Source organism: Uranotaenia lowii, chromosome 2 (assembly GCF_029784155.1).
Source record: "Uranotaenia lowii strain MFRU-FL chromosome 2, ASM2978415v1, whole genome shotgun sequence".
Taxonomy (NCBI): Eukaryota; Metazoa; Arthropoda; class Insecta; order Diptera; family Culicidae; genus Uranotaenia; species Uranotaenia lowii.
The window spans coordinates 257,314,455-257,327,930 of NC_073692.1; the positions used below are offsets into that span (position 1 = coordinate 257,314,455).

Genomic DNA, 13,476 nt, shown 5'->3' on the forward strand with positions numbered 1-13,476 from the left:
TTGTCACGAAACAAGACCTCGACCTAACAGGAAGGAAGGCATCTTCTGTTAAAACTATGTTACCTACTAATGATAAAGCATCTCTCTAACAATCCCTTAGCAGCTGCAAAAACCCTTGAAATTTTCGCCCGGAAATGATTCATGCGTTCAAACTTGAGAAGCAGCAAAAATAAACTTATCGAAACTCGAGCTCAACACGCCCAGCATCATCCGTGTGGCAGCATCAATGCAGTGAGTGTTGTTAACGAGCATGGTAAGCAACATCACGTGTTTACGTATTTTGTCTCCGAGCGATTGTGTATCAACACAATAGCATAAATATATAGGAGTCGAGTAAAAGTGCCAAAGGACTCTCTCCGACCATTCGGTTCCATTTTCCCGAACCCGGCTCTGAATGTCACGAATGGCAGAAACTTGTCCGTAGTTTGGTAACTCCTACAAGGCGAGGTTGCTGACGGTGGGCGGCAAATAGGCAACATGACACCGGAGAAAAAATAAACAACACCATGAACATCATTTCTGATGCTGTGTATTGGAATCGTGGTGGAAGAGCACTAATGTCACCCATTCACGTTCCGGTATTGTTGATTCAAGCTGGATGTATGAAATAGTTGTGTTTACTTTTGCTTGTCCACGAATTACTGCAACACAAACTACGTGAGGCAGCCAGAGAAGGAGTGGAGGCGAGAATTTTAGAGCACCGCTCCAGGAGTCGGAATCGGAGCATCGGAACATCGGAATCATCCCGCCTTTCTCCTAATATGCCCCCGGGGAACAATAAAATGGATCAGATTATTTTTTATTTATCGTATTTTCGAATCATTTTTGCTTGTTATTGTCAGTTAGCATCCCTTCCGGATTTGAAAGTGAGATAGCATTTCCGGTACATGTTGTGATACGAACATAAAAAATGTATTTGTATCAACAGGATGCGATTTCTAAAAAATATGTGGAGCTCGTAATGTTAAACTTGCAATCAGGAGAATAATCACAATGGTGTAAATATATAACAACATTTATTCAAGCATGTGTTTCCGATGTTAAATGTTGAATAACAATAAATTTTATGTTTACAAGTTTAGCTGCAGCTTTTTAAAACATTCAAATCGTTAGAAGAGAAATAGTTCAACCTTAAACGTCACATAATGGATTGTAACTGTTAATACAAAAGGTTAGATCAGAGTTGGCTTCCATTTGAACGGAACAATGTGACAGAAAATCATAAAAGTTGAATAAAATTCTGCCTACTTTATTTAGGGCTATCCATTGTTTACGATCCGAATTCCATACGATGTCAGTCAAGATTCTTGTCGAAAATTGGTAACTATAGGGGTATTATGGGACCCTCCCCCTGGGGCAGTATAAGCATCATTAAGAGGAAGGGAAGTGCAGCACATGTGATGATTTGTTTTGCGGAGACCGGTTGTAAGCCATCCCTCCACAAATCTCACGCTGAATGTTTGGGTGTGAGCGTAATGTGGCATGGAATTCACCTTGGTAAGCGATGTGGCCACGGTAAAACCTATTCTTCTGAGCTCCTGAAAGTTTCCTGATGAAACTCCTACTATGTGTCATGATGCAATGCAAAGGTTCGCAGAAATAATTTGTTAATCAAAGTTTTGAAATATTTTGGACCCCTTATATTTGGAATATTTTTAAATATTTATAACTGGTTTCTCCCTAGCTATGTATACTCCTCTTTCGAATTATGAACATTCACGATTAACTTTAAATAAAATTTATTTCAGCACCCAAAAACCGCGGGACTACAAACTGATGAGAGAGAATTACCGGAACCGCTACTGGATTAGCTTAAACATCGGCCGTCTGTTTGTCTGACTGCATCACCGAAGTGGTTGGTTATTCCATTTAAGGTCTCCTGCCCCGGCATGATTATGATAATCTTGATATTGGCTTTTAAAAATTTCACTTTTGAAATTCATCAAAATTAAGAACTTTACGTCGTAATACGTCAATCTTCAGTCGATGACTACTGCGATCCCCCTAAACTCTTGACAAATCTGAACAGATAAACTAATTATCCGGTCATAATATAAACTTGTGTTTACTCAAGAACGAGTTCAGGTTCTTCCACCTTCTTGATTCGGCTGACTCCAACGCATAACATCTTTCCTACTCTCCGGCTTATCTAGAAGTTCATATTTACTCATGTCAACTTTACTTAAAAATTCTACAAAAAATCAAGGATGAGTTTTGAACCAAATCGAAGCTTTTAGGCACAGGGTTTGAGAAAATTCAAAAATGACCTAAAATCGACTCAGTCTAATGTCACATGTCACCATCACAACCAGTTTGCGCATTCATCACTTCCTTATAAACTTCAAACAAAGGCCTGAGACCTATGTCTATGGAACTTCTTCATCAAAATCAACACTTTGGGCGTCAAATATCGCATGTCACCGGTAGGGAAAATTGTTCCTATATGCGCTTAGCGCCTAAGGCCGTTTGACGAAATGGATGTCGAGACAACATATCTAATCAGTGCATTTTGAAGGTGATACGCTTTGAACACAAGGCAATAAACTAACTCATAAAAATTCACTCATTCATTTGTTTTTATTCAAATAAACTTAAAAATTGCAAATTCATTTATGGAGGTTTCATAATGTTTACCAAATAATGTTTAAGAGAGTGTTTTTGTGTGCCCCGATAACGTTTCTAAAATGCCTCTATCCTGAAATAACAGGTTAAATATAATAAATATATGATTTTTATCAATAAAATTTCGAATCTAGATGAACATCTTAAGAGAGAAATGCAGATCTCAAAGCAGATTTGATAATGTTTTGCCTATATCCTCAAAGCCCAAGTCAAACCCAAACTTCTGTTTTATTCCATAAAATTGTACAAGTCATAGATTTTTATAAAGCTTCAGCTTTGTCATATGAAAGTCATCAATTTCTATCATTTTACGGAAATATTGCCAGAAAACAGAAGTTTTGCCAAAAACATAAATAGACGCATTTAGCCCGTACGGTTCGTGGTTCGGCGTTTTAGACAACAGTTATATTAGAATCCTTTTTTCGAAAATTGAAGGAGATTTCAACATCAAAATTACTCCAATGTAAAGAATACAGATGCCTGCTCATGTGTGTATAGTTTTTGTACACCTGTTCGATGTAATATTTGATAAAATCAGTATTCTGCTTAATGCATACAGCCTGCTTCTCCCCTAAACTCCATTTTCACCTTCAAATTGAGCCATTTGCTCTGGTCTCAGTTCACCCCTTTCTCACAGCGACAAAAAAAATCTGCGAAAAAATACCCTCATCGGTCATTGCATCAAATTGCTTCACAACTTTCGAAGAAGTTCAACTCTTTTATGTTCTCACTTTATTCCACCGAATTATTGACTAAATCAGGGGTGAGCAACGCGCGGCCCGCGGGCCGCATTCGGCCCTCGAGATATGTTTGTGCGGCCCGCGAAGCAAGTTTCAAATTATTTATTTTTTCTGTTTTTGTTAATCATCATAAAATAGTAACAACTAAAAAAAAAGTTCAAAAAAAAAACCAAAAAAACAAAAATTCCAGCTGCATTCGCCCCATAGTTATTCAGATTGTTGACTTTTTTGTAGGATTTAAGCTTTTCATTGAGTTCTTATGAAGGCATGGATGCAATATTATTTATTGGAAAAAACGTAATATTGGTTCAGTCTTTCAAGCAAAATTAAAATTGTATGAAAATGTGAAATATTTTTGTTCTTGATTATTGACGGAAATAAGGAAAGTTTTATTATGAAGACTAGGTGAACGATTATAGATTTCTTATCGACTTGACTCAGAAATTTTTAGCGCCTATGATTCAATAACTGATTTTATAAGATTTTGATGTCCTGAATTCAAAACATTTAACAGATATTGTCTCACACTTGCGTGTGAAAGTTTTAAAATTGATCCCTTTTAAGTATAATCGATCTTTCATAAATGACAAACCAATAAACCTCCATAGAAATCAAAAGCTGACTTTCAATAATTTACTAGCCTTCATTCAATCAAGGACTCAAATATTGCCCAGATATTCATGTATCCAAGATATAATGCTTTCAAAAATTGAGTTCTACTTACAACTTATAGAACGAATATGAGACGGAATACTATGTAAATAAATAAAATAATTCCAATTTATAGAAATTCAAAAAAATTTGATTAAACTTCTTCTCACATCACTAAATAGGGTCATTGAATATTGGATATTAAAATTTTATTAAACCAACTTAGTTTTTTTCTCGAGGGATTTTAAGCGTCTTTATGGCTTGTTCATCCCGAAGTTCGTTGAAGACTGTGAAATGATTTGACTTACGGTTTAAAAAATATCAAAGATTTAATTTAGTTAAATTTTTCTATAAAACTTCGTCAACATTCCTTTTTTTGCAGGATTGAAAAAAAAATGAAAACTTCCATAACTTTTTTCTCAAAATTCAAAATTACTCGCGGTCTCTGAGAAAGTTGATCATTGAGTAAATTAGTATTTGTATTTTAAAGTTTTGTCAAAAGAGTACGCAAATTAAATAACTAATTTTTTAACCTAGCTTTTAAAGTTATCTCGAAATCTAGTGCTGACAAAAAAAAATATTTGGACTCAGCAACTCCAAATAAGTAAAAGTCGGTTTTGAGATTCCTTGCACCTCAGGAAATGAGAATTTTGTTGTCTGGTGTAATGCTATTTTCAGAAATTTGATGGGCAAATCAAGCTTGATGAACATTGATTAAATTAAATTGAAAGAATTGAGTCATTTTACTTCAAAATGAACAATCCACATTACCAAGATTTTCATAGTTCAGCCTTAGAAAGCCCATACCATAGGTAACTGAATTAAATTAAGAAAATTTATGAAATTTGTAAAAAAATTCTAGAATCAAAAATGCAAACTGTAACATCGACAAATCTGGTTTAAAATCTGTGAAATTATGAATTTTTCATGAATTTGGAAGCAATTATAAAAAACCGTTGATAGGAAAAAGGAGGCTTTACGAAAAATATTAAATAAATTGTAGAGAAAACTTTTTCGAAAATGGGCACAAAACAAAACGCTATAGTCAAGCTCCATGAAACTTTTCAATGGGAGTGATGACGAAAAATACGATACGGTTCGAAGAAAAAACGGGGTTTTTTCAGAAAATGGTTCAAATCTTTTTACGAATCTTCGAAGGACTTTCGAAAATTTTCGTTTTTAACAAGTTCGTCGCCACGCTCAGTTTGACAGTTTTACTAGCCAGCCCCAAAAATTTTCCTGAGCGAGGAAGTAAAGAGAAAAAACTCCAAAATTTGAAAAATGGAAGCAAATGATGTTTGCTTTTTGTAAAAATAGAATCTTCGCTAAACATTTCAAATCTTTAAAAACATTCAAATTATTGAAAAATGATCCGGTTTTAGTGATGAAACTAAAAATACGTTTAATTCTACCAGTTATTATTAACTAAATTTTATTTTTAATGCGGCCCACCGAAAGAATTTCATATTAAAAGTGGCCCGTTGCTTCAAAAGGTTGCTCACCCCTGGACTAAATCATTGCAACTTGATACTATTTTCTCTATGTTTACTGACAACATAATATTCAAACCAGATAGGGGCAGCTAGGAGCACACTGGAGAAAAAAAAAACGAACCGCGCCCAACGAAAGCGCAACGATGACCGATTTTAACAAAAACATTTCTGGTGCTCCTAAATTCTTTGATTTTATCAGGAGAGTTGTTTGCCTTCGCAAGAATATAAATGTTAAGGTTTTGAATTTAGGTTTTAAAAACATAGATAAAATCCCAAAAAAATTGAAACTCAAACTTCTTGAAAATCAATTTTTAGGCTTTCAGACGTAGTCAACAGTTTTCAAATATTGAAATTTCATTTATCGGTGATCAAAGTAACTCCAGCTACCGGTACCTGGCGTCTCAGTGTATTGTCCAAGAAAAAGGCATTGTTAATTTGATTCGCGATAAGTAACTGTGGATTTTTCTCCAAATGTTTTCAACGTGGAAAAGATGAAAATATTTTATTTACTATCTGACGTATAAATTAACGATGATGGATTCTTTTTTCACTTACAAATGTGAACTTATTCAATGTTTAAAGTTTAAAGCTCTGACCAGGTATTTTTTTTTATGGTGATATTAAGATTGGCTTCCTAGCAATCACTCGATCAATTAATTAAATTTGAATCGCCGCATAACTTCCTCCAACAGTTAATGAACAAGTAGATTAATCGGGATGGTATCACATTTTGGTCTTTGGCCAATTTAAAATGTCAATTGTGATTGATTCATTCGCTCCAATGCGTACACGTACAGTTTGTCACATCACATAACTTAATGAGATCCCCGTTCATGCGACATCGGAGCAATAACATCAATTATTTAATCACTTCAAGGGTTGGAAATTCCATTTCTGCTAGCCACTCGCCATGTGAAGTGCAAACAAATGATTGAATTGTCACCACGATGCAATTGTGCCATTAAAAGCTGTTATTTTACATCCACAAATTTGTGCCCGGTATACGAAGATTCGTCGTCCTGCCCATTCGTCCCTAAAATAACACACTAATCGGATTTTCGTTCATTTCCGGAATTACTCCTACTCCTGCCACTTCCGGGTTGCAGTGCGTCGTTAATGTCATCGCTGTTGATGGCGTCGAAAGGCATGCCGGAAAAGTGAGTGGCTGTGTGGACTACAAAATAAAATTTTCATTTGTGTTAATACCCTATAATTTAAGCAGGACATTAGCAAGTAGGGCATCAGAAGAAGAAATTCCGGAGGTTCAACCAAAAGGGCGGTTACATCATAATCAAGTAGTTAAATTTTCATTACTCTGATACATCCAATTTACTGGCTGACGATAAATCTGCTTTATGGGCCCACCGACATGGAACCGACGTATCTTGGAACACCGGGTTTTTCCTCCATCAAGGCAGGGCGACCAATTTTTGGAAGGGTGGCACGATCGGATTCGGTTTACTGTAATTTGTTAAAGTAATGTAATTTCAGCGGCTTTAAAACAGTCATATTTCAGATTTACTTCCCCCCACCCAGAGCTGAATGTTCTCATTAGTCTAACCTGCGTTTCCCCCTCTCTCTGTTCTCCAATTTCAGATTACGTCACAGGCGATATTAGTACGTCATTAGCGTTAAACAAGCTAAACTCCGGAGGAACATTTTTCGCCGGTCCATACTTAGACGGCAGCGGAGTCAGCAATGTAACCACACAGATAGGAACACATGCATATCTACCGTGCAAGGTGAGTCAAAGAGGCAAAAAGGAAGGGCAAAATGAAATGGGGACACTCTGAAGGGGGGAATTGCGAAGGAAAAGAAAAATACCAGGAATTTATGCATACTGTGCTGTGGTGCCAAAATCTGTTTTTGCCGAGATTTACCTCGACAGTGCCATGGTGACCTCTCTGAAATGAAACCCCACTGCGCATGGTCCAGAATGTGCAAGGTTCCTGTTTCCTCAGCAGCAGCAGTAGCACCCATCCCAAGCTCGAACTCTCACCACCCACCACGAGGTTGGCCTCTTGTAACGAACATTTTCCGTTGGAGTTTGGGCACAGTGGAATAAACTGATTGAAAAACTCTACCCAAATTTATTTTTGAGGCCATTGCAACAAATTTGTCCTGGGATTCCATGATTACTCATAGCTTGAAGATAATTAAACATGTTCGTTATGAAAGTCTATAAATTTTTTTTCTACAAATGTTTGATCCTTGAATCAGCAGAATATTCAAGATTTCTTGATTCTTTAAAAGAGATAAAAGTTTATACCTACACATTGGTAGGAGTAGTTTCCCATTTAGAATCCGTTTTATTGTAGGGTTTCAACCAAAAGGAAACCGTAAAATGGGGATGAATAGGGAAATGAAGGTGAAATGGAACAAAATTGAGGAAATCGTTGTGAATGCATTATCAAACAACCCACAAATAATTTCTTTTTGATTTTAGGATAGATAAGTTCCTTGATTTTTTGCGTAGCAGCATGAAGAAATACAAAAAAATTAACCTTAAAAACTATTAATTTTCACGCAATACGATATTGACTCATATTGTGGTAAGCAGTTACGCTGCAGTGTTTGCAGATGATAATGAGTAATAACCTCATTTTACTCATTGAGAACTGAGTAGTTTCCCGGTTAGGGAATAGAAGTGGAGAAAAATTAGTTAATAGCTATCGCTTACTGCCAGTTATATTTTAGTGACTTGACGATTAAACCTGAATAAAGATTACTCTATTCCACCACTAAAACCTGCTTTTTCAATAGGTTATGGGCCCAGATACGTCTGTAATATTGGAAAACGAGCTATTGGAAGGAATACTCTCAATACTTTCTCTTACACTTAGCATATTCATCAGCGACCAGCGCAGAAGGATATTACAGTATAATATTGTTTGTGAACGTTAATGGTTAAAATATATATGCTGTCAGTTTGAGGTTATAAAAATGAACAGTAAACCAGAGTTCTCGCTGTACTTCAAAAAATAAGATGCCCCCGCAACAAACAATCCATCTGTCATGTAACACTTAAGGGGGGGGTAGGGTCTAACGGGTATAAAAAAACACCATTTTCACGATTTTTTTTCTAGAGCTATCGTTCAAACAAATGTATTCAAATTTTTTGCATTATACAAAGCATTGTTAAAAGAACATTTAGTAATTTTTTCGTAGAAAAATATTGAAAAATGAGCCGGTGACGGAGCATTTTCGAGGATGCCTTTTAAAAAAACAGGATTTGCGGTGGACACTGTATCTCAGCACAGAATCATCTGAAGTCAAAAAATGAGAGCAAAATATTTTTAATAGATGTTTTTCTGGACCCCAACGTTTTTTTTTAAACTTAAAAATATTTTTATGAAATTTTTGTGGCTGTAGGAAGTAAAAACTACGATTTTTCACTTAAAAATCCGCCATTTTTCACCTCTAAAATCTCCCCAAAGTAAAAAAATCAAAAAAGAAAAACGTTGGGGTCTGGTATTTTATATGTAGAAAATATGTTCCAAATTTGAAAAGAATCGGATAAGTAGTTTTCAAATGACGATGTCCACGGACTTTAAAAATGTGCTTTCGAGAAAAACGCGTTTGAAGTTTCTGCTCTTGCTTTCTTGCAGTATTAGATAGTAGGAGATAAAGGCCTATAACTTCTACAGTTTTGCTTCAATTGACTTGAAAATTTGACACAACATTCTTGAAATGTTTTACAATAAGAAAATAAAAAAATAAAAAAAATCGATTTTTTGAGAGTGTTAGACCCTACCCCCCCCCCCCCCTTAATCAACTGATCAAAAATAAGGAAATTTGACACCGCTTGACTTCCGCTTGACAAACTGACGCTTATTCTCTAAGAGGCTTGTAAAGAGCGTGAACAAGTTACCAACAGTGTGCTAAAAAGTGAAATAAGTGACAAGCTAGCCCTGTAAAGGTAAAGAAAAGTAACCACTAATGTATGGTAGCTAAAATGATTCAATTCTAGCCTAAAGAAGCCCAGAAGAAAGCCACAAAACAACCGGGTCGCGCATGCCAAGCCAACAAACCTAAAGGTACTGCTTAACATTAACCAGATTTGTAATGCAACAAACTATTATAGGAATTAACCAAAAGCGTGGGATAATAATCGAACGGGGAGCGGCACACAGCAGCGATATCATTCCCGAATCACTCCGCTTATTCGGTAATCAAAATGTAAGTAAGAAACAAACGCACGTGCTATAGCTTTTCCCATTATCACCCCACTAAACAGCTCATTGCCAACACGGAATCAAACAGGCAGTTCCTGACAATTCCAGCCTATTTTCTGATCAGGTTACAGATAACTGCGAGTTATAAATTCTCGAAGCTAAGTTCATTGTACATCCCTAGAATCCCGAAGACGTTGACCGAACATCAACCGTGAACTTCGATCCACCGACCACCAGTGAACGTACATACAGGAAAAGAGGGCTCTCATCGAGGTACATTCGTAGACCCGAAAGTTATAACCGCCCTTGCTAAATCATTCTCAAAATTACAGAGCCCTTTAAATGCTGTTTCAAGTCCTGGTGCATCGAACACCTCGCAACTACGGTGGAAATCACACATCGATGGCCAGTCGTGACTAGGTACATAAACAAGCCAGTCTTCCCTGTGGTAGTGGAAAGCCGAGCCAGTTGAGTGCCGATCGAAAGCTCCAATTACCTCACGGAGTATTGGTGACCAATTTCTCGCATCAGCCAGTACGAGCGCTTTCTCTACTGTATACGGTGGTTCGGATCTGCGTCGTCGAAGGAAAGCGTATCAAACGCGTCGGCTGTGCCTAGTAGGCACCGGTACGCTAGTGAAAGTCACGGGAACGAAGTTTATCGGTATCAGGTGAATCGGCGCTGGAATGCTGACGCTGCAATAGTCGATTGTGAATGGTTTGCTGAAAGGGCTACGGCCATATTGATGTCAGCATAGTGTGGGGAATTAAGGGATGACCTGCGGGCAACAGTGTGTGTAAGAGCCTGGGTTGTATGCTAGTGGTGACGCCGCTAAGCTGCATGCAAGAGTGTTGGTGTAAACAAGCAATAAGTGAGTCGTGAGCAAAAATCCAATTGGGGATTCCCCGATGCATTTGAGAATAGGGTGGCTATGTCGAATTGAAAATTGAAATATCGAAAAAGAAATCGATCAATAGCGTGCATGGGAGTGCGCTGCATGTGCATGGATGCAGAGGAAACACCCGGGGCCCCGTGATCACTGCTGAGGAGGACGTCTTGGAGAATTAGCAAGTAAGCTGAATTTTGTGTAATTTATGTAGGCAGTTAGAACATAAGCACAATGTTGTATCATCCTCACAATTTCTCGAATAGTCTCAAATAAAGTATTTTATGCGGTTCACATTACATTCATCCAAACATCGCGATTCTCGTACCTTGGTACCAAAAACCTATCGTGTTCATTAATAATTCTTACGCAATATATGAGCTTGTAATAAGGACCAGCCAGGTCGAGGGGCCAGCCACCAGCCAAAGGACCACCGCAAAGGGCCAGCCAGCTGTCGAGTCCGGGGAGGTACTTGGACCGAAAGGGTTACTCCCGATGCCGTCACGAGCCACATTGCGGTTAGCAAGCGTGAGCTCACGTCCGACGGCCGGTAGAAGTCTCAGGATCCGCAACCGAGCTCCGCAGAAGTGGACAGGTCCAGCGGGAGCAACACCCCGAATTAATTGGGTGGTGCTGGATAGCCGAGAGGATAACTCTCGTGCTTTGCTTGTGAAGCGTGGTCAGCATGCAAGTGCTTCAAGTCAGCTAAAAGGCGCAACTGGAGTTCGTCGCCAGAAAGCCGGGTTTAGAGAGGGTTGCTCTCGATGCCGTTACGACTTAATCTGTGGTTAGCAGCGCCTGTTAATTTCCGACGGTCGAGTTCTGCGACCAGGATTGGTCATGGCTGAATGCTCAAGATGGAGGATTAACCCGGTCGAAAGTTGGAAAAAGCTGCTTTTAGAAAGGGTTACTCACGTGATGTGGAGCTACGCTGCAATAAGTACGCGTGAGCTCATCCAAGCCCACAGTACAATTTTTCTGTGGCTTTGGAGGAGATGTTTTGGGCTACGGTTAGTTGCCAGCAACTTCATCAACGCATCAGAGCCAGATCGAACTCATGCTGCTGAACGTTGCCTTCCGGCTTTTGGACCGCTCAAAGCGTTGGAACAACAGGACAAAACTCCATGAAACTGAAAGCCGAGATGAATATTCTCGTGCTTTGGAGCTGCGCTGCGGTTAGCATGCGCGAGCTTGTCTTTGATGTTAGGAAGCTGTTCCTAGTGCTGAGGAAAAGGTGGTTCAGGCGACGGTTAGTTGCAAGCAATTTCAACCACTTCTTTATTTATACGGCATTTTGCAGGAGTGCTGCCGATCGAAGTCTTGGCTAGGGCTGAAGCGTATTCTGCGATACCTTCTAGTATGACCGATATGGCTTCGGTATACCGCAGAAACGCGACACCGGAAACACTAATCGGATATGCAGATGCAGAATATGCCGATGATTCCGATGCCCGAAGATCTTCATCGGATCACCCATACATGATTTTTGAGAATCTAATTTCGTGGTCAACGAAACGTCAGTAGACGGTCAGTCTTTCATCGACCAAAGCTGAGAACAAAAGAGTTTGTTTTGGTTTCGCATTAGGGTGGCTCAAAATTGCCTTATGTCTGGAATTCTGGGGGCTCATCCTCCAAATGGTAGCTTAAGGTGTAAGAAACAAACTTCTTAATGGCGGCGACTCTGAAAAATGATGTTTAGAGGTCACACTGGGTCAGTTTTTGGAAAAAGTCCTTTTTTCAAATTTCGTACTAAGAAAATTTTAATTCATAGAAATCACGCTAAACATATGTATGAGTTTTATATTTTGCGAATTTTTACGTACAACAAAACGGGATTCAAGTTGCAATATTTAAAAAAAATCCCAACATTTCTCAGTAACAAAATCTTCCAATGAGTTTCTGAAAGAAAATTTAAGTTTCATAATATTGCTCTACTTCAGTAGATTCTGGACCATGTTTTACTTCAAAACGGCATCAACTAGCTCATAATAAAAAGCCAGACAGATGTTAAGCTCTGACAAAAACTATAAATGTTTTTCGAATTTTTTTTTTACGTTTTTAGGCTCAACTCTTCATCATCGTAGTTTTTGAGGTTGTTTATAAATGTAAGATTGTTCATTGGTGCACTAGTAGCAAGAGGATCTTGATACCACCTTCTTAAATAAACTCGTACTACATTCTGAACGAACTTTTCAAGTTTAAAATTTCCACTTGAAATTTTTCTCTAAACAAATACATTTCAGGCCGTAAATTGCTCTTGCCATCCACTTTGCGTGATGTAGAGCACCTGGTCTTTTAAATTTAACTTTGTGTTCTTTATTTGGACAAACTAAAGTTAGTTGAAGAAGTTCTAGATAATCTTCACGAACGAATTTCTGAAGCATCATTCTTTTGCGAAATGATATCCAAGAGGCTGTTCTGTTTTGGTGATTGTTCCTTAAAAGAAAAAAAAAAGAAATTCATTTGAGAAAATACTAGAAATATTACCAGCACCAGCGTAATGATTTTTGTTGATTCTGTCCCATTCATATCTGAATTGTTTAAAAAAATTTTCATATGTGATGAAAGAAATTAGAGAAACATGAACTATCAAAGAACGAAAGAACATAAGCTGTAAATATCATGAAAATTTCGAAAAAGATACAACGGCTCACCGACAGGACTTGAACCTGCAATCTCCGCTTCGGTACAACGGCGCGTTAGCCAATTCCACCACGGTGAACGTGATGGAACCGGCGAACACGAGCAATCGAGCTCTGCCGATCAACTGCTGGACCTTCTATCGAAACACCATGTATATCCCGCATGTGATCTTTCCCTCTATTGATCTCTCTTGTTTCTCTAACCCCACCCATCGACTCGGGATTTTAGCCGAACGAGCACATGGTCGATTGCTTCGGGTTTGCCGC

At 38.1% G+C, this 13,476-nt stretch overlaps 1 protein-coding gene across 2 annotated transcripts in view; it reads left to right on the top strand.

Moving 5' to 3' along the window:
* Positions 1 to 13,476, top strand: part of LOC129748113 (zwei Ig domain protein zig-8-like) — an 870,358-nt gene that overhangs the window by 655,612 nt on the left and 201,270 nt on the right. For both annotated transcript variants that reach the window (XM_055742607.1, XM_055742608.1), the window contains exon 4: positions 7,103 to 7,248. In XM_055742607.1, the coding sequence (XP_055598582.1) occupies positions 7,103 to 7,248 (146 nt within the window). The remainder of the gene's footprint in view (positions 1 to 7,102; positions 7,249 to 13,476) is intronic.